Below are 19,116 nucleotides of genomic sequence, written 5' to 3'. Positions count from 1 at the left end.
AGAATTCTGTAAACTACTTCCAACTGTAATACAGTCACACCCACGCCCTCCTACCGGAAATGTGGAGATGAGACCTACCCTAGACTCTGCCCCACAGTAATCCCCACAACCGTCCCCTGGAGGGCTATCCACACCGGCCACACCTGCCCAGCCCCCTTTCCATCCCTTTTCTGCCCCTTGGACCCACATTCCCTCGGGCTGTGTGTGCTTTTCCGCCAACAATCACCCCGTTTATTATAAACCCAACATTTATTGAGAACAAAGGAAACCAATTAGCACAGAGGCTCAATTTCATCAAACTTCAGTTGAGGGTGGGGAACAGGGGTGGGAGGAGGCGCTTGGGGGGAGGGGTGGCCAGCCCTGAAGTCACCCTCCCAGGAAAGAACCAGCTCTGGGAGACAGGGGCTGTCAGACCTCCAGGGCCTGGCTGGGAGCTGGCTGAGGAATGTGTGAAGGGGTAAGTAAGGGAGAGAGGAAACGGTAAAAGCCCCCAGGCGTAGGCTGTGGGCAAGCGGCAGAAGTGGCTACTGAGCTGGTGGCTGTCCAGGGGTGGAACAGTGGCTGTGGTCCGATCTCAGGGGTTGACGGGGGGCAGGGAGCTGAGCTCAGGCAGCAGCTCAGGGTGTGGGTCCAGGCGGGCCAGGCGGCTCTGCTCCAGGGCAATGGCCTCAGCCGAGTGCTTGCACTTCTCAGAGCCACACTGGCAGGTGAAGTACTTGCTTTTGATGTCCCAGAAGCGGTCACCATAGTCAAACCTGTCAGAGCAGCACAAGAGATCTGTGGAGCCCAGACCCACTCCAGAGCACCCACTCCCACTTCAGAGGGGCTCTAAGCCCTCCTAGGTTCAAATGCCCTGGCAGCACTAGCATTGCCCAGGAGCTTGTTAGAAGTGAAGGCTCTCACGACCCACCCCAAACCTACTAACTCAAAATCCATGAGGTTCAGGACTCTGTCTACAGTGACTTCAGAGAGGCTCTGCTCTAATCTATGCCTGGAAACCAGGCACTTGCCAGCCTTCTGCTTTTGGTCTGGGGCTTGCTACATCTCCCACACCCCAGCTGAGCCTCAGGAGGCCTCACCCCAGCTCCTCCCCGGCCCGGATGTCTCGGGAACTGAAGAAGGCGATGCGTGGAAATCTCAGGTCTTGGTGCAGCATGAAGACTCGGACGGGGATGATGTTGGGGTCACACAAGTGGTTGATGAAGCGGCTGATGTTGCCGTAGTAACGGGCATCGATGCAGTACACCTCTCCATCCTGAGGGGGGAGCATCACTCATCACATCTACCACCACCCTGCTGGCTGGCCAACCTCCTCGCCCCACTGATCACCTGGCCCCTCCTCCCCAGGTTTCCATCTGCTGCTTGAAAGGAGGAAGGCAAGGGGGTCTCCTGCCCACCTTGTTGTCCAAGTCGAAGAGATAAGAATCGTCCTCTCTCACATCAGCCTCGGCATCAGAGATCAGTTCTCCGACATACCTGTTGGGCAGGAAGTGGTGGTTCTGGAGGTGAGCAGGGAGTTACTGCAAGTAGGCTCCAGGGCCTGTCTCTCCCCACAGCCTGGGATTCCTCTTCCACCATTTGTCAGCTGCCCCAGACACTCTCCGTGAATCTCACAGATCCACATGGCTGGGGTGGGTGACCCAAGGATAGCAGACATGATCTAGGAGGGAGAGGGTAGGAGGTCCCCATCCAGAAGGGGGATCAGGAAGAGGAGCCTGGGGACACAGGCATGTGAGAGTACACAGGACAAACTGGCCAGTCGGGCTCCCCCAGGACAGCGAGATCAACAGGCAGGACCTGACAGTGTGGGGCAGGGGTGAGAAGTGTGGGGCCACTGGAGTAGCAGCGGTGGGGAAGCTCAAGGGAAGGTACAAGCTGCACCAGAGGATGATTCAGGTGAGTACGGAAGTGCCAAGCCTCTGGGGTGAAGGGATGAGTATCTTGGCAGTGGGCCTGGGTGGGGAATCTGTTCAGGTGTAGACATGGGGAGGACGAGGAAATCACCCAGCAGGTGGGGCAAGGTCAGGCTGAGGACAGGAGAGAGGTGAGAACTGCAGGAAGGGATGGAGCCCCAGGAGCTGTGAAGAACTGGGGAGGAAGCACCCACGTTTGGAAAGCAGAGGAAGAGGAGCTGGTGAAGAGGAAGAAAGGATGAGTTGCGGCTAAGGATGGTGTCATGGGAGCCAGAGCTAAGGGGGTGGCGGATGCCAGGAGAATGCAGACTGAGACACAGGGGTCGGGGCGTGGGGACCGACGAGAGGAAGCAGAGGGAGAGGGTAAAGGCAGATCTGGGCAGGGATGAGTAGGGAGTGGATGGGGGGAACTGAGATCCAGCAGGAAGAGGCCGCTTGTCTGAGTCAAACTGAGAGATGACACGATGGAGGGAAAATGAATGGTTTCTTAAATAGCCAAATAGGGCTGAATGACTTTTTTTTTGAAAGCCAAAGAAGATTAAGTTTGAAGACCATGGGGTAAAAGCTAGGAGACACGGAGAAGTTATAGATGCTGGGAAGAGAAAGAACTGACAGATGGGCAGGCCTGAGGCCCCTGAGGAGGTGGACGGAAGGGTAGCTGTTATCACCTCCATTTTGCAGACAAGGAGGAGGAGGCTCAAAGTGGTTGTGAACTTGGCCGAAGACACCCAGTGGCAGAATGGGGCTCAAACCCTGGTCTGTTAAAACTGGGCCTTTCCCCAGTTGAGAAGGGCAGGGGAGAGGGAGTGTGAAGCTCAGGAAGACACCAATGGGGAGGGAAAGACACAGGCCCTGTGACCTGGGCAGAGTGGAGGCTTGGGGATGGTGGTCAGAGGAGGCTGGCCAGGTGGACCCATTAGGGAGGAGGGCAGAGAGGGATGCCTGGGAGTCAGCCGTGGCCCTGCACCCAGCCCTTTGCCCCGAAGAGCCAGAGTACCCCTCCCCCTCAACCACTCACTCGCAAATGAAGGTACCCTGGGGAATGGTCTGCAGGGCACGGACCCCCCAGCCCATCTTGGCTGTTCGGTAGAGCTGCAGTCGCACCCTGAAGGTGGGAGAGAGGACGGTATTGAGGGGGGTGACATGGAAGCTTCCCAAAGGAGAGAAGGGAGAAAGCGGGGTGAGGAGGGCCGAGGGGCAGGGACTCACTTGATGCCGCTCTGCACTACTCTGTTCTTGCAGTTTCTCCAGCAGGAACATGCCTGGTTACACTCAAAAATCAGCGGGGGCTCGATCTTGTTAAATTCCTGGAGCAGCCGCCCATCCTGGGGTTGAGGGACGGGAAGACAGTGGTTTTTGTGTGGTGCTCCCCTCAGCTGCCCAGGACTCCCAAGACTTCACCGAAAAATCCATCACTGACCCCACCACAGACTCAGGGAGGCCACGTATACGCTACAGGAAACCCACAACCATCGCCCTTGATTTGCATACACCAAGGCTCTGTCTTGGCAACGTCCTAGGAGTCTCGGGTCTCGCCCTGCCCTCTCCGCTACTTCCGCCACAGGACAGAAGGCAAGGGACAAGGCCCCAGAGGGTTGGTGTCAGAGGCCAGCTCCGGAGGAGTGGATGGGCAGGTGGCCAGGGCACGCACCTTGTCATACCAACAGCGGATGCTGAGCTGGCCACACAGGCAGTTGGAGCTGGAGCAGTCATCCACACACGTGCAGTGCTGGGGCAGGAGGCAGGGTCAGCTCACCCCTCAGAATCGGCCCAGGCCCCTCAGCTTCCCCCCACAAGCCCCCAACTGCTGTCCTTTCTCTAGGGTCCACACTGTAAGGTAGTGGTGGTGATGGTCCCAGGATGAGGGGGAATCAAGATGCTGCTGATGAGGGTATCTCTAGGGCCACCATGAGCCTATGTGATACCTTCATGTGTCCTAGAAAAAGGTCCCCCTCCCCAGGTGGATGCAAGCCCACACCAGAGGTCCCTTTCAGCCCCAACACCTTGGCCAGACGTCCTTGTTGGCACAACGTGCCCGGCTCCACTTAGCGGCTCTGGGTGCCCCTTTGGGAGGAGGTCCCAGGGCCCCACACTAACCTGCAGGTGGGTAATGTTGCGGTCAATGTTCATGGTGGACGTCTCGCAGTTCTCTGAGATGTACTTGTAATCCTCGGGGCAGGGCTCCCCGTCCACACCATTGACACAGGGGATGGGGACGTTCTCATAGCCCCGAGCCACGTCCCTGGCAGGAGGGGAGATGGAGCTGGGTGGCTAGAGTATGGGGTGAGGGCTTCCCTAGAAGCAAGGAGAGGGCCAGGGGAGGGGAGAGGGTGTTCTGGGGGTTCATCAGGGGTGGGGAGTAAGGTTCGCAGATCAAAGGCAGGACACTTAGTTAAAAATCTGAATTTCAGATCAGATAATCAGGAAATAATTTTTTTAGTACAGGGCTTCCCTGGTGACTCAGACAGTAAAGAATTCACCTACAATGTGGGAGACCTGGGTTCGAACCCTGGGTTAGCAAGATCCCCTGGAGGAGGCCATGGCAACCCAGTCCAGTATTCTTGCCTGGAGAATCCCATGGACAGAGGAGCCTGGCAGGCTACAGTCCACGAGGTCACAGAGTCGGACAAGACTGAGTGATTAACACTCTCACTTTCATGTCCCAAATATACTCTCAGAACACTCTTAAACATTAAAAAAGTATGCGTTGTTCACTTGAAATTCTAATTTAGCCAGGTGTCTATTTTTATTTGCTGTATCTGCCAACTCTATCTGTATGTGTTTCAGGGGGAACGGAGGTGGTTCTGGGGACTCCGAGGCTCCAAGGGGCCTGGGGAGGGGGCTCTGGGTGCGGAGAGAGCCCAGGCTCACCGGCAGATGATCTTCTCCGTGCGGATGGCCCGATTCCCCACCCCGAGCCGGAGCTTGCGGTTGAGCTGGAGGGCAAACCACACGTCGGACCGCTCGGGGGTCAGGTCCCACGCCGTGTCCCCCTCCTTGTTCCGCAGCTCAGGGTTCGCCCCGCGTGACAGGAACAACCTGGGAGGGGACAGGAGCCCGTGGGGCACCTGGCCGTGAGAGGTGGCAGAGGGGCGCGTGTGGGGCTGGGTGCCGGGTGGGGGCTCACAGCACGCAGTCGTGGTAGCTCTCCCGGGCCGCGATGTGCAGGGGTGTGTCCCCGTGGTAATTGACAGCGTGGAGGTCGCAGCGGGCGTTCAGGAGGACCTCCGCGATGGCGGCGCTGCCGGTGAAGGAGGCCCAGTGCAGGCAGATGTTCTCCTCCTGTGGAAGTGGAAGGGGGCGAGGCTTGAACCCAGCTGGCGCACCTAGCTCAGGCGCAGGGCAGGACTGAGCCCACCTCCGGCATCCCCACCAACCCCGCACTCACGTTGTCGGTGAGAGTGACGTCCGCGCCCCGTGTCAGAAGCATGCGGATCACTTCTATGTGCTTGTGCTCTGCAGCCCAGATGATGGGGGTCCACCCGCCGCTGTCCTGGGGGCGGGGAGGGAAGGGGGAGGGTGGAGACACAGCTCCCGCCGCTCACACAGAGTCAGGGCTCCACCGTTCACAGGCAGTGGGGCCCCGGGGCAGGTAATTTAAGGTCTCTGGGTCTCCGTTTCTTCATTTATAAACTGGGACTAATAGTGTCTACTGCTCATGACTGCAAAGTAATTTTTCTCTTTCTAAAAAATATTTCCTAGATCTACCCACTTACAAGAGAAGCAGGGACCCAATAGCAATAACCCCCTCCAGGTACACAGATTGTTGTAGTCTCCAAAAAAAAAATTTTCCCACTTAAACGGACCAGAGTTTCTTAGAAAGTGGTAAAGTCTGAGTCTGGCGCAGGACAGCTGCTGACAAGGATGCTCTCAAAGGCTACTGGATCAGTTCAAAGCCACAGAAGTCTGTGGCAAGGGGCTTCTTCTGGACAAAGGATGGAACGGCTCAAAGATCAAGGGGAACACAGACTAAAACACCTCCAACAGGTAAAAAACTGAGTTAATACTGGCCAGTTCCAGAGATTAAGGCAACAACTCATTTTGAAAACTGGTAAAGAAAAACAGAAAGAAACAGAAAAGAGTTAAGAGAAATACAAGTGAAGCAGGGAATAGAGATATGAACAGGGTGGAACAGTGTGACATGCAGGGGAAGGGTCAGAGGTCAGACGAGGGAGAAAGGGGACCAGGCTGCTGACCTGGGCATTGACGTCCACCTGTCCCGTGCTCAGCAGCAGGCTGACCATCTCCAGGTTCCCAATTTTGGCGGCGTGGTGGAGGCAGGTGGAGCCGTCTTCCTCCTGGGGGTGACGCGGGCAAATGAGCCCTCAGGCTGGCACCTCAGGCCCGGCCCCTGAGCCCAGCCAGGCCTGTCCGGCCACGCACCTTGCTGTAGACACAGCCCCCACGCTGCACCATGTAGCGAGCCACCTCCAGATGGTTGTTCACCACGGCCTCCATCAGCGGCGTCCGCTGCTGCTTGTCCACGGCATTGATGTTGGCTCCAGCCTGCACGGAGGGGCTGTTGGCACCAGGGAGGGGCTGGGTCGGGGTGGGGTGGGTGCTGTGGTCCCAGGCGGGGCCCATGCTGACCTGCAGCAGCACATGGCAGATCTCCACAGAGCCCTTCTGGGCAGCCGCGTGCAGGGGTGTGCGCTTGCTCTGCTGGTCACTCTGGAAGTTGGGGTCCAGGTTGTCCACTGTGGGGAGAGCCCACCACACCGGGAGAGGGAGGGACATGCGGTGAGCAAGCGAGGGGGTGGGTGGCATCTCCTCCAGGAAGGCTTCTCAGGACCCCAAGCTGGGTCAGGGGTGCCTCCTGGGCCTCTCCTGTGCTCACATCCACTGTGGCACAGTCTCATGAGAATTAAGATGTTAAAGAGCACCAGCTCTGCCCAAGTTCAAAAGGCCCCAGCCCCTCAGTACCCTGTGCACTGGGCAAGCCAGTTCACCACTCTGAGTCTCCGCTGGGAAGATACAAGTGAGTGAAAGTGTGTAAGCTCTCAGAACAGGGCCCAGGGCCTCTGTGCTTATTGCCACCACAGTCCCCATCATCACGGGCGACCTGTGCGTCTGCATCCCCTAGCAGCCTAAGTCCTTCAGGGCAAAGACCATGACCCTCATGGCTGCCCTCCTGGCTCCGAGCCCAGGGATGGGCACATAAGCAGAGCTCAGGTAGGGTCTGCTGAATGAACAAGGGGGACACTCACACAGCATCAGGATCACCTTCTGCAGCTCCCCTTGCTTTACGGACAGGTACAACTGCCGAGGGTGGAACCGGAGCTTTTTCCGCCTGCCGGGGTAAGGGCCCCTCAGATTCAAGTAACAGCCCCAAGAACCACAGATCCACACTCCCAGCCCCAGTCCTAGCGGCCGTGCCCGCGCGTGCAACCCCTACTTACCTCTCTGACTCCTGGATGACCAGGGCCTTCTCCAGGGCCTCCCGGCCTGGCCCTGGTGGCAGCCCTACAGCTGAGAGGCAGCCCCCATTGGGCAGGGTTAGGGAGGGCCCTGAGCTGTCGATGGTGTCGGCCAGAGGGTCGCAGGGTGGACGCCGAGGCTCCCCCTGCCCCCGCATCCGGGCACTGTGGGAGAAGGCGTGAATGTCTAGGGCAGATGGGGACTGCGCAGGGAAGACAGAAGGCAAGGGCAAAGCCAGTACCTGGGCTGGGAAGTGTCCGCTCTCCCGGGGGCATCCTGGGCCAGGGGTGGGGGAGCGGGTGCTGCAGTGCCAGCCGGTGGGGTCACCCCATCCCCCCGGGGGATGGTCACCTCCTGGGCCTCAGATGCGTCCTCCCCACAGTGGGGACAGAAGACCATCCCGTTCAGCTGGGACACACAGGCCTTGTGGAAGCGGTGGGCCACACGGAAGTCGGGGTGACACTCCAGGAAGGTGCCCTAAGGGCAGGGAAATAACACGGTCAGGCTCCGGGAGCCCCTGCCCCTTGGGGCACGCCACCTGGCTGCCCTGCTGGTCACTCACCGCCGTACAGAAGTAGCCACAGCCGGGGCAGCAGTGATGTTTGACCATGCGCGCACGGTGGGTCTCACAGAGCACCATCAGGGCCACACGGCTGGACGGTCTCATGGTCTCCCGCTTGAGGATGGCAGCATTGCAGCCGGACAGCTGTGGGCGGCAAGGCCGGGTGACAAGAGGTGAGGCTGGGCTCCGGGGCCAGCTGCCCTGGCATCTCGCCGGCCAGTCCCCAGGCCCACCTCTCCGTCCACGCTCTCTGTGGCCATGCACTTGTGCCCTGCTCTCTCGCTGATGCGGTCTATCTTGGGGGCCTCCATGCGGCAGCTGCAGAGGGGCAGCTCCTCAAACCCGCGCTCTGTCTCCAGCGAAGATGTGTCATTGGACACCCCTTGGATAGAGGGAGCAGGGAGCTGAGGGAGGCCCAGCCCCTCACCCGCCAGGACCCCTCATGGGGCCTCTCACCCCCACCCTGACTTTTCCTCCATGCTCCCGAACCCCCAAAGTCTGGTCATGGACACCCCAGCTCCAGTGGGGTCCCCCTCCTCCCCATTCCCTCTGGCCCTGAGGGCACCCCTAGTGGCTCCCTATCCCGGCAATCGGCAATTGGCAATTACCAGCGTGGTTGGGAGAGAGGGTCCCCTCGCTGGGCAGCTCCAGAGACCCCAGAGGGACCTCCATGTACTCACTGGGGCCTGAGGAGCCCACACCATTCACTCCTGACACAGAGACAGAGAGAGTGAGAGTGCGAGCTCACAGGTGCCTGGACGCGGGGGTGCATGCGGAGCGTGGGTGTGCATGCACGCTCTCTGGGGGCTGGGAGGGGGCTGGAGGAGGGGACCCCAAAGCAGAGGAGCCTCCTCACCTCGTGGCTCCTTGGCCCTCGGAGGCTCTCGTTTCCGCCGTTTCCGTGATGGCTTCACCCATGGGCTGTCCTTCCGCCATTTCTTCTTGGCTTTGCGGCGGCCGCTGGAACCACTCTGGGGAGGAGGAGGAGCATTAGGGTGGCAGGTGGCCCCCAGCCCGTAACCCCCCTCCTTGGAGGACTCAGACTTCTGGTCCTGCAGTCTCCACTCCTCTGGGGCTGCTGGCTTCCAACCCTACCCTGTCAGACTGATTGCCAGACTCTTCATCTTCCTCTTCTTCTTCCTCCTCCTCCTCCTCCTCTTCTTCTTCCTCCTCTTCCTCCTCCTCCTCTTCCTCTTCCTCACTCAGTTGTTCAGCCAGAGCTTCAACCTCAGACTGGAAGAGAGGTAAAGCTGTGGCCTCCCCAGGCCACAGCTCGCTCTTGGGGAGAACTTGGGAGAGAGGCAGGGTAGGACACATACAACCCCTGGGACTCAGAGAAGGAGGTGTGATCAAGAAAACCATAAATCCCCAAGGATGGTTCCCTGGTGAAGATGACTGTGGACAGGAGAGGAAGGAAAGGCTGGGTACAAAGAGGGGGTATGGCGTGTTATACAACAATGAAAAATATGGTGCTACGGTGACATGCAAAACTGTGGTGATCTTGGCAACATAACAGTAAGGAGGGGGAAAAAAAAAAGCAGTTCCAGGTAACAAATGTATAGTATGATACTCTATGAAGTTCATAAACAGGCGAGACTGAAAACACTACATGAAAAGCTAATCAGAAATGCTATAATGAAATCTGAGTGATATCGTCTGAATCCACTGATCTTAACTTCACTAATAAAAGACCAAATGTCCAACACCTGATGATACAACAGGACGCACCTGCTATCAAGTCTTACCAAACTAAAAAGAAAAACAACAGGCCTCTGAGGCTGAGCACACTTCTGGATCTATGAGTTTACAAGAAGAAACACTGGACAGAGAATTACATGTCAATCCCCACCCGATCAGCCGACTCCTAAGTGTGAAGAATTCTGCAGGACAGAATTCTTGTTCCTTTAACAAATGAGTGGCAAAAAAAAGTTATTTTTTTAGAAGGCAGGGAACCTATATACCAAGAGAGACCTAAGACAAATAATCAGATCAATGTGTGGAACTCATTTGAAACTTGACAAATGAAAACCCATTTATGAAACAACTGAGAAAATGCAAAGACTAATTGGTAGCAAGGCGATGGGATTAAATAATCATTTGTAGGGACTTCCCGGGAGGTCCAGTGGTTAGGTCTCCATGCTTCCCCTGCAGGAAGCATGGGTTCTATCTCTGGCTGGGGAACTAAGATCCCTGTAAGCCACATGATTCGGCCAAAAAAACCCCAAAAACATCTGTAAATCTTTTGAAAACAGAAAGAGGTCTAATGTTTAGAGAGACTTATGGAAATGTTTCTAGATGAAATGGTGCCTGGCTATTTGCTTTGAACCAATCCAGTAGGTATGGGTATTAGGGGAGGAACAGATGAGTCAAGCAAGACCCGCTGTGTATTGCTAATCCTTCGAGCTGGGTGATGGCCACCTGGGGGCTCACTATTCTATTTTTTGTGTGTATCTGAAAGATTCCATGAGAAAACAAACAAAAAGTAAAAGGGGCAAGACTAAGCATTATGTTGCATGGGCAAACACACATGTGAAACAAACCAAACAAGAAACAAAGGAATAAACAACAAATAAACCATAAAACGGGATGTTACACCCCAAGTCCAGGGTGGTGATTATCACTGGAGCGGGACAAGGGGATGGTATGGGGTAGAGCACACAATGGAAATAAGTTATAGATAGTACGGGGCAGTGAACTAGTGGGTGTTCAGAAAAGGAAAGAGAGGAAAAAGTGGGGCAGGAAAGACTGGAGAATGAGCCCTGGATGCGAGGGGAGCGTGGCTCGGAGGGTGGCTGGCTCCCTCTCACCTTGCTGTCAGAGTCCACCCGCTCATCCACAGAGTAGGAATCATAGTAGAGGCTGAAGTCATCCCCTACCACCGTTTCCCACTCCTCCAGGGACCCGGGGTCCCCCTTCTCCAGGGTCACTTCTCCCGAACTCCGCGTAGAAGCCAACTCTTCTGACTAGAAAAAGATTGAAGAAACATTGACGCTGCTGGCACTCACTCACCAACCCATTTCCCGTGAGGGTAAGATGGAACCCCAGCTCTGGGGCTGCCTCAGAGCAGCCCTCAGGGAGAGAGGCCCTGTTCCCAGCCCCTCCTGGCTCACCAAGCCACCTCCTGAGTTCAGCTTCCTCCTTTTGGCCACATCTAGAAGAAGAGAGAGAGAGAGAAAGGAGTGAGACTGGCACTCTAAGCCCTTAGCACAGGCCATAGCAAGCCACAGGTAGGTGGGGGATGGGACTGACCTGAGGTCACCTTCCCCAGCGAGTGCACGTCATCACTCATGCGGAAATGCTGCACTTCAGGGGGCCGCTTCTCAGGGACTGGGGGCTGGGGGCCAAGAGGGAGCACACTTAGGGTCAGGGAGCATCTAAGGTTCTGTCTGGATGAGCTGAGAGCCCCAGGTTGGGGTGGGGTGGTGAGCCACACCCTCAGAAACGCCATCCAAAGTTCTCTGGCAATATGAACCACGTCAGGCCATATTCCCCTTCTAACACTCAACCCTTCACAGACACAGAAGCAGGCCCCTTGCCCCCTCCTTTCCACATGGAAAAACAAATTAAGGCCTTGATCAAAGCTACGCAAAGCAAACCCGGAACAACATGATATCCAGATCCCTAAAAACACTGTCATAAAGCTTCTGAGATTCTGGGGCTCTTGTCACTTCCCTTGTCTCCTTCTCAGTAGAGATTCACAGTAAAACCTTTAAAACAGCAGGGACAGTTTCAAAGAAGGGAGGGAGAAGTTCCCTGGGGGCTTGCTTTGAAGTAGAACAGGAAAGGTGGTTTGAAGTCTCTATAGTTGTTGTCACAAGAGTAATTAAGACATTGACGACACAATTAACTTTTCAACATTTGTATCTTCTACTCTCCTCTCCCTAAGAGCACAACCCCCAGGAAGACAGGTATCTGGTATGTTCATAGATTAAGCCCCAGTAAAGAATCTGACGTACAGTAGCCCCTTGGTAAATATGTGAAGCAGTCACGTACTGGATAAGAAAAGGCCTGAAGCTAAATTGTAAAACAGCAGCCCACGGGGGTTTATGGTTAATTATTCTGTTTCTCCCACTCCCACAGCCATCCCCCTAAGCCTCACCTGTCCATTTCCTGGTTTGGACATGGTTTTCCTGGCTCGATGAACCTTGGGCTGCCCCTCTGGGCTGGCTGTGGCCGGAGGGGGTTCAGGCCCTGCTGCTGGCGCTCCTTGGGCGCCCGGCATACTCAGCAGCCTCATAGCCAAACTCTGAACTGATGGGGGTGATTTTCCGGCCCCTGTCATTGACATCTTGGCTCGGCTGGGACAGGCACCCCCCTTGCTGGGGGAAGACGGGAACGACTTTGTGGCATGGCCTGGAAAACACAGGCAGGCAAGAGACAAGATAAGAGGGAAGACCGAGTCAGAAGTCACCCCACCTCACCCCTCCCCAGACTCCCCCGGCTTCTCACCCAGCAGGATGCGACCCCCATGGAGGTCCCCATCTCCCTCGAGATTCTCGGGTTCATCCCCAATGAGTGGTGTGGCCCCTACAGGGGTGTCAGCCCCCTCATCGCCGACAGTGACTGTGACAGAGGCTGGGGATGAGGGGCCAGCAGTCTCCAGGGAATCGGGGTTGGCCTTGGGCAGGGTCTCCTCACTACGAGGGGTGTCCCCCAAAGAGCCATGAACTGTAATGGAAGAGAAAAAGTCCAGGGCTAAGGGCTCACGAGATCATGTGTTGTGGGGGAGGTGAAGGTCCAACAGGGCCCGTTTCTGCTTCACTCACCTCTCTCGGTGGCTCCTCTGGGCTCCTTCTCCAGCACCAGCGCCCCCATCTCAGCGGGGGCCTCCCCCTGGGAGGGGACACAAGGGATAGGAGGGCTGGTCAGTCCGGTAGGAAGCTGGGGGGCCCAGGACGCCTGGGCCCTGGGTAGAGAGAGCAGGCTCCGGGGCCTACCTCTTCCTCTATGGGCTCCCCCCCTTCCGCGGCCTCGGCTGCCCGGAGGGGCCGCACGACCCCTCCCCCGGGCCCGCATCAACCCCCTCCCTCTCGGCAGACCCCGCATCTCAGGGGCCGAGAAGAGAGGAGGGGGAGGGGGCGGGGCCTCTGCGCCCCGGCCCCGCCCCCTCCTCCCGGCTGCACGCGCCGCTCCCCCTTTGTCCCCCAGGCCGCGGGGACCCCGGGCACCAACCCCTCCAGCGCCCGCTGTCCCCCAGCCCGGTGGACGGCCCCTCGTGCCCCTCGCGCGTGCTCCTGGGGCCCCGGCGCCCGCCGCCCACTCGGGGGCAGCCGGCGGCTGCACGCGCGCCTCCGTGCCCACTCCCCCCACCTCCCACCCCCTGGTCCCCTCATCCGCCCCCGGTGCTGGCCCTCCGGATTGCTGCAAGTCTCGCTCGGGCCCCCCGGCCCCGTTGCACCCCCGGAGCATTGCACGGGCGCGCGCTTCCCCCGGGCGCGCGCGCGGGCATGCACCCGCCTCTCCCCCTCCCCTTCCGCACCTCGGCGGCCGCCGCCGCTGCAGCTCCCGCCGCCGCCGCCATCGCCGCTTGCGCGGGGGGCCGAGCCGGCGCGCGGCCGCCCCGGGTCACGTGGGTTGGGAGGGAGGGCTGAGAGGAGCCTTAAAGGAGCCACTACGCGCTTTCTGGCCATTTTTCCCCCGAGAGCGGCCTCGGAGATGGCAGTTCCTGTCCTAAACTGGGAGCGGCAGGGGAGAATTGCTGCCCTTCCTGGCCTCACTCAGCTGGGAACCGAAGGCGAGGCACGCCTGGGTCCAGGTGTGGCTTCTCCATCTCCCACCTGGCTTTAGGTAATTAGCGGGGCGTCTGAGCCTTCCGGCTCTCGGCAGTCTGTATATTCAATCCTACCCGCGTGTGCTTCTCCCGCTTCTGGTTGCTTTCTAGTTTTCTGGGTCATTGGACTGAAGCCTGGGCCTCTTGGCCTCGCTTCTCTAACGAGCAGGAAGGGGGCGATGGGGATGCGCGGAGGATACCTTTAGCCTTAGCTGGTCCTAGCATGCGGCTTCAGTGTACCCTGGAGCAGCGACCCCTTTTGAAAACCTGGGGCTGAATGTCTCTCCCGTTTATGCCAGACATGTTAAGCCACCACGTGCACTAGGGATCCAGGTAAGCCCCCAGAGGCCCGAGTCTTTACTATCTGCAGACACTAAAGTAACCTTTTTTTGCCAAACACTTCACAAGCATACCAGGCACTACGTGGGTCGTAGCCCAGCCAGTAGTGGAAGTACGAATGATATTACACCGAGGCACAGAACTTTGATAGCAGTATTTAGGGTACAATCTCTTTAGGTATTACATCTGGTCAAAGTTTGGAAAATATCTGTACTTGGCAATATTCGACACAGGCAAATGGTTAGGATATAGGGCACCTGAGGCCAATTCAAGGCCTTCTGGGAACTGTAGTTCTCTTTGGTGAAGAACCGTTTCAGAGCTTTCTGGGAATTGTAGTCTTCTCCATACCAGAACCCAAACAGTGGTTTTTAGCTTTCTCCAGGACATAAGCCCTTTCCCCAGACCAAACGCCCAAACACAGGCTTCTGCTTACAATTTTGATGGGCACAATGATCACAACTATAGCTCATTCCTAGCAGTCATACCCAACTCCTCAACTGGAGCAGGTTATCTGTTAATACCTCTGCCAAAAAAATCACTGAACACTTGTGCTGTGAGCTGATAGATGTTGAGGATGCAGAACTGGGAGGGTCTCTGGCTAGAGGAGCCCACCTGTCACATTTCCCTTCCCCTGTCAAGGCTCCTTTAGGCATGAGACCTGCATGAGTTGTGACCTCTGAGTACTTAGCAAATGACATCAGAGGGTGAGATGGTCTAAGGTCGGATAGTCTTTTAGACACAGTTGCCAGACAGAGTATAAAGAAAAAAAAGTTTTTTTTTTTATTTTGTGGAAAACAAAAGCCGAAAAACTAAAACCCCAAACTCCAGAAAAAATCCTAAAAAATACGTTTTTTTTCTTAAAAAATACTGTATAAGTCTCTACTACTCTCCCTCCCCGCAACAGCCTTTCTTGTGTACTCTCATCTAAGTGCCCTACCCCCCCGCCCCCACCACTATTTGTAGTTCTTGCCGTTGTACCCCACTTCCCAGTATCTACCCAGGCTGCTCACCCCCATATTCTCTTACCTGCCATCTTATTTTGTTCTCCCTAGAATTTTGGTGAGCCTTGTACCCATCCCATTTCCCCAGCATGCAAGAACTGTCTCCCCTTCCCTTCTCCAGAATTCAGTCATCCTTTCCCCCTACCACTCCCTCTCCCAAGGATCTATTCCAAGCAGGAGCAGGTAAGCTGCCTCCTGCCAGATTCCCTCCCACTTCCCACCCCCCCTCCCCCATCAAGAAATGTCAGAACCTCTTCCTGGGCAGCCTTAGCTAGGAATAAAACATTTTCCAGTCTTTTTCCCCCCGCCTCATTCTATAAGCCCTTTTCCCTCCCTCCACATATCCATGCACCTCTAAGAGAAGAAACTTTATCTGGGACCCCCTATTCCCTTGGCCTTCTCTAAGAACTCTCCCTCTCTCCATCCTTTCCTTCTGAAGAGGCAGGGTCTTCTCTCCAAGGAATCTTCGGCCCCTTGCTGTGTGTCTGCTCAGGCTCCCACCGTACCTGCCTGCCCCCGACCCCCCACCCCCCTATTCTCCTGGACCAGGGAGACCCTCCCCACTTCGCCCAGGGCCCCGGCGCCCGCCTCGCTAGCGGATGAGGACATTGATCTCAGCCACACTGGCCTCCAGCACGTTCTCGGCTGTGGTCTTGCCGTGCTGCTCCTTGAGGTGCCGCCTAATGGCCGGCTTGTGAGCGAAGCGCACGTCGCAGTAGGAGCAGCGATAGGGCCTCGCTCCCGAGTGGAGGTTAAGGTGATCGTGCAGCGTGGACTTCTGCGTGAAGCACTTGCCGCAGATGCCACACGAGTGCGACTTGACGCCGCGGTGCACGTTCATGTGGCGGTTGAGGTTGCTGCTGTGGTTGAACTGCTTGCCGCAGCGCGGGCACATGAAGATGAAGTGCTGCGCCCGCATGTGGAAGACCAGCTTCTCCACGCCCTGGAACACTTCCGGGCACTTGGTGCACTTGATGTTCTTTAGGGGATTTCCGCTGGAAAAGCCTCCGGGCAGGGGTCCCCGGCCGCCCCCTGCCCCCAGGCTGCCCCCCGCCCCCCGGGCAGCCATGGCCACCGCTGCTGCCTCCACGAGGCCTGAGGTGGCCCCCACACTGGCCCGGCCTCCAGGGATCAAGAGCAGGCCCTCCCCTTCCGCGTCCTCAGACAGGCTGTAGCAGGCTTTAACCACGCCCTGCGGTGGGGCCACAGTGCTGGGAGGCACGCTGCTCTGGGCCAGCTCCCCAAGGTGGCTGCCCACAGAGCCTCCAATGCCCAGACCTCCTCCCAGGCCCCCGGGAGGTTTGAGCCGGTGTGCCACCTCCAGGGCTGATTCCACCTTGACGATGCAGATGTCAGACACATCCTCATCCTCGTCCTCATCCTCTTCCTCAGCCTTCAGCTCCAGGTCCTCATCCAGAGGGAACTCCAGCTTCACAGGCCGCAGGAGTGGAGGGGGAAGAGGGGGCGGGGGTGGGGGTTTGGGGGCTGGCTTTGGGGTCCTGGCAGGAGGGAGCAGGGATTTGGTGGCACTGACACTGCTCACAAGGCTGGCATCGCTGACCCCATCCTCTTTGAGGCCTATTTTGGGCTCGATAAATTGGCTGAGGGCGTTCCGGCATTTCTCCACCACGTGCTCCATCTGCAGGTAGGACGCGGCCGTCAGGTAGTTAACGATATCCCTGACGGCGAATTCCAGGGCGCCCGTATAGCAAGAGAGGAGCAGGTCAGCCACTATGCGTGCACTGTGCATCAGTGAGACCTGCAGCTCAGAGCTGGGATTCAGCAGGAACTGGTCCCGCAGGAACGGCGAGCAGGCGGCCAAGATGACCTTGTGGCCACGGAACTTGAGGCTGTCAGCCACAATGGTCACGTCGCAGAACCGCTCCTCTGCGCGGAGCTGGTTCATGTTCCGCAGCGTAGCGGCCTCGTGGCCAGGCAGCTGGAAGCGCAGGACTTCCACCCCAGAGGCCATTGTGGCGGGGGGTGGGCAACCCTGGTTGGGAAGGAAACCGGTCAGAGACAAAGGTCTCCGGCTTTGCTAAGCCAAGGCTCCAGGCCTTGCACTCCCATTCTTGGCAGGGCCCCCCAGCATCAGATCACCCAGTCTTCAAGCCTCTTCCTCAGTTTCCCCAGCCCCCGGGGAGGCGCTGTCCCTTCGGGAGAAGGGAGGCGTGGTTCCCGGGGGCGGGGCAGCGGCGTCCACACCCCCCAGCCCTACCGCCCGCGATGATGGGGCGAGCCCGCGCCCACAGGGGAAGGTCGGCAGAAGCGGGAGCAGAGGCCTGGGGTTCTGGGTGGCCCGGGTTGCAGCCTCTTCTCACCCCGCCCCTTTTACCCGCTGCCCCATTCCTCCACCGCCCCCTTGCACGTTTGCACGCGCTTTTCACGTCCTCCCCCCCTGCCTGCACGCACCGTGCACGCCCCCCCCACGTTGAGACCTCGGTGGCACGCCCCCCCCCCCCCCCGCCCCACGACCCTGAGTGCACGCGCCGCTCACCTGGCTGGGTTCCGCGCGCTGTTTTTTTCCCCCCCTATTTCCCCCACCCCCCCCCGGGGCCGACTGCGCCCCCACACACGGGCAGGGCCTGGGCAGCGCGCAGGCGCGGGGGTGCACGGGGCGCGCGCGCGGGGCCGGCTCCGCGTGGGCGTAAGGGGGGAGGGGTGGGGGCGGCTCGTGCAGTGTGTTCCAGGCCCCGCGCGCGGCGGCGTCGTCGAGAACTCGGGGAGGAGGAAGAGGGGAGGGAATTAAAGGAGCAGGATTCCCCCTTTCCCGACCCCCCTTTCTTCACCAGCTCCCCCCACACGGTTAAAGGGCCGGACAGCCTGGCCTCTCCTTTGGCCGGTATTATTTGTCCGCCAGAGCGGAAATACGTTCCGCACCCCCCTCTTTCTGGCTCCCCCTCCTCTGTGCCTCCGGGCCCCGTGGCCCGTCTGCGCGTGCGTGCCAAATGCCGCGCGGAGGCCCGCTCGCTGGGGCCCGCCCTCCCCACTCCCAGCAGCCGGCCGCGCAGCTTGCTTCTCGCCCCGCAACGCGCACTCCCCGCCCTCTGCTCTCCCCCCCTGCCTGGCTCCCCGCGGGGGCGCTGCCACCTGCTCACGCGGGCGTTACTTCTCTGACCCAGCTGCGTGAAGCGGAGCCAGAGTTGCAGCCACGGCCCCTCCTGGGGTCCCAGATCGCCTCGTGGCTACCGAGATGGTTGTTCTTGGTTACCTACGCCTGCATCACCTGTTGATTCTGTTCATACTTCCTCCAGCCAAGCTTTCAGATTTTTGCAACTCTTCTGAAGCTGGTAAACACCTCAGCACTCCCGGCCTAAAAGATATTTTTAACTTTATACAAGACCAGACAATCCTCCACTTCCTCTCTGTCTCAAAATCTTACGAAATCACAACCATCCTTCCCTTCCCTCCATTCTCAGAATCGATCCTAACTTCTTGCCAAGGCAAACGCCCTCGTAAGGTCGACGACCTTGCCCATTTCACCCTCTACAATATAATAGACCTGGTACTAATTATTCTAATTATGTGAAGATGTAGTTTAGTAGAACAAGCGTCCATCCTACCCCTGCTGCTCCACCAGATTGACAAGGTCAGAACTCCTTCGCCCTAAACAAAGTCCTCCCTTAGTTCTGCCCCTTTGCCTTCTCTTTCTCTGTTCCTCCCAAACTGCCGTCTCTGCGCTTTAACACCGGCTTTTATGAGCACCCTGAAGGCTGGCTCCCTTCCCGCCTTCTTCCTTGCACCTCTCATATACCTGTACTCATTTCTCCACCCAACCAAGTCCAGGTGAAGAAGCCTCTGTTGCTTGCCGCCTGGATTTATTACATCCTCCAGGAGACTAGAGCATTATCCTTACACATCAGTTTTGGTGGAATGTTCAATATCTGTGTTCAGTCTAATGGTTTCCCCATTAGATTGCCAACTCTTGATTGCATGAATCATCTCCTGGGTTATGTTTTGCAAATAAAAGTCATACAATAAATGACTGACTGTTGAAGTCATTCCTCTTCAGTTCAGCCAGCATCCACCCATAAAAAGTTTGTTCCTGACTTAAACTGGATCCTGAACTTCAGGGATGCCCTTTGGGTTGGGAAGTGTTCAGATGGTGCCTCT

General features: G+C 57.6%; 2 protein-coding genes across 10 annotated transcripts; both read right to left on the bottom strand.

Moving 5' to 3' along the window:
• Nucleotides 1–230: 230 nt before the first annotated feature.
• On the bottom strand, nt 231–13,501 carry EHMT2 (euchromatic histone lysine methyltransferase 2). 6 transcript variants are annotated; one of them, XM_086369213.1, is made up of 28 exons: nt 13,373–13,501; nt 12,660–12,726; nt 12,343–12,561; nt 11,993–12,246; nt 11,143–11,227; nt 11,004–11,044; nt 10,701–10,856; nt 8,989–9,126; nt 8,750–8,864; nt 8,502–8,603; nt 8,127–8,275; nt 7,894–8,037; nt 7,573–7,808; nt 7,313–7,495; nt 7,121–7,203; nt 6,504–6,610; nt 6,297–6,419; nt 6,110–6,211; nt 5,302–5,406; nt 5,041–5,195; nt 4,785–4,952; nt 4,011–4,155; nt 3,565–3,642; nt 3,123–3,238; nt 2,932–3,018; nt 1,398–1,476; nt 1,080–1,255; nt 231–755 (listed from the first exon to the last, which is right to left on the bottom strand). In XM_086369213.1, the coding sequence occupies exons 1-28, from the start codon at nt 13,412–13,414 to the stop codon at nt 575–577; spliced, it is 3,636 nt and encodes a 1,211-aa protein (XP_086225339.1). In that variant the 5' UTR covers nt 13,415–13,501; the 3' UTR covers nt 231–574. The 6 variants fall into 6 exon arrangements, with proteins under 6 accessions (XP_086225339.1, XP_086225340.1, XP_086225341.1 ...); XM_086369214.1 differs by lacking the exon at nt 8,502–8,603; XM_086369215.1 differs by lacking the exon at nt 11,143–11,227 and having other exon boundaries at nt 13,373–13,426.
• A 1,258-nt stretch (nt 13,502–14,759) lies between these two features.
• On the bottom strand, nt 14,760–18,621 carry ZBTB12 (zinc finger and BTB domain containing 12). Of its 4 annotated transcripts, none has more exons than XM_086369240.1 (3): nt 18,567–18,621; nt 18,219–18,316; nt 14,760–16,996 (listed from the first exon to the last, which is right to left on the bottom strand). In XM_086369240.1, exon 3 carries the CDS (start codon nt 16,973–16,975, stop codon nt 15,596–15,598), a length of 1,380 nt encoding a protein of 459 aa, XP_086225366.1. In that variant the 5' UTR covers nt 16,976–16,996; nt 18,219–18,316; nt 18,567–18,621; the 3' UTR covers nt 14,760–15,595. The 4 variants fall into 4 exon arrangements, with proteins under 4 accessions (XP_086225366.1, XP_086225367.1, XP_086225368.1 ...); XM_086369241.1 differs by having other exon boundaries at nt 18,215–18,316; nt 18,567–18,619; XM_086369242.1 differs by lacking the exon at nt 18,567–18,621 and having other exon boundaries at nt 18,230–18,294.
• Nucleotides 18,622–19,116: the final 495 nt, after the last annotated feature.

This window comes from Bos grunniens, chromosome 23 (genome assembly GCF_055505025.1).
Source record: "Bos grunniens cultivar Pamir isolate PY7600 chromosome 23, Bosgru_T2T1.0, whole genome shotgun sequence".
Lineage (NCBI taxonomy): Eukaryota > Metazoa > Chordata > Mammalia > Artiodactyla > Bovidae > Bos > Bos grunniens.
Note: the sequence above shows the minus strand (reverse complement) of the source record. Positions and strands in the feature narration are given on the sequence as shown.

Bases quoted from the DNA above. Each gene is read 5' to 3' on its own strand.
- EHMT2 (XM_086369211.1), bottom strand. From the start codon at position 12,939: ATGCGGGGTCTGCCGAGAGGGAGGGGGTTGATGCGGGCCCGGGGGAGG. The intron at 11,228-11,992 runs GTGAGGCTTAGG...CTTGGCCCCCAG, and splicing joins CCAAACCAGGAAATGGACAG to CCCCCAGTCCCTGAGAAGCG. The intron at 11,045-11,142 runs GTCAGTCCCATC...CTCTTCTTCTAG, and splicing joins GCTGGGGAAGGTGACCTCAG to ATGTGGCCAAAAGGAGGAAG.
- ZBTB12 (XM_086369240.1), bottom strand. From the start codon at position 16,975: ATGGCCTCTGGGGTGGAAGTCCTGCGCTTCCAGCTGCCTGGCCACGAG.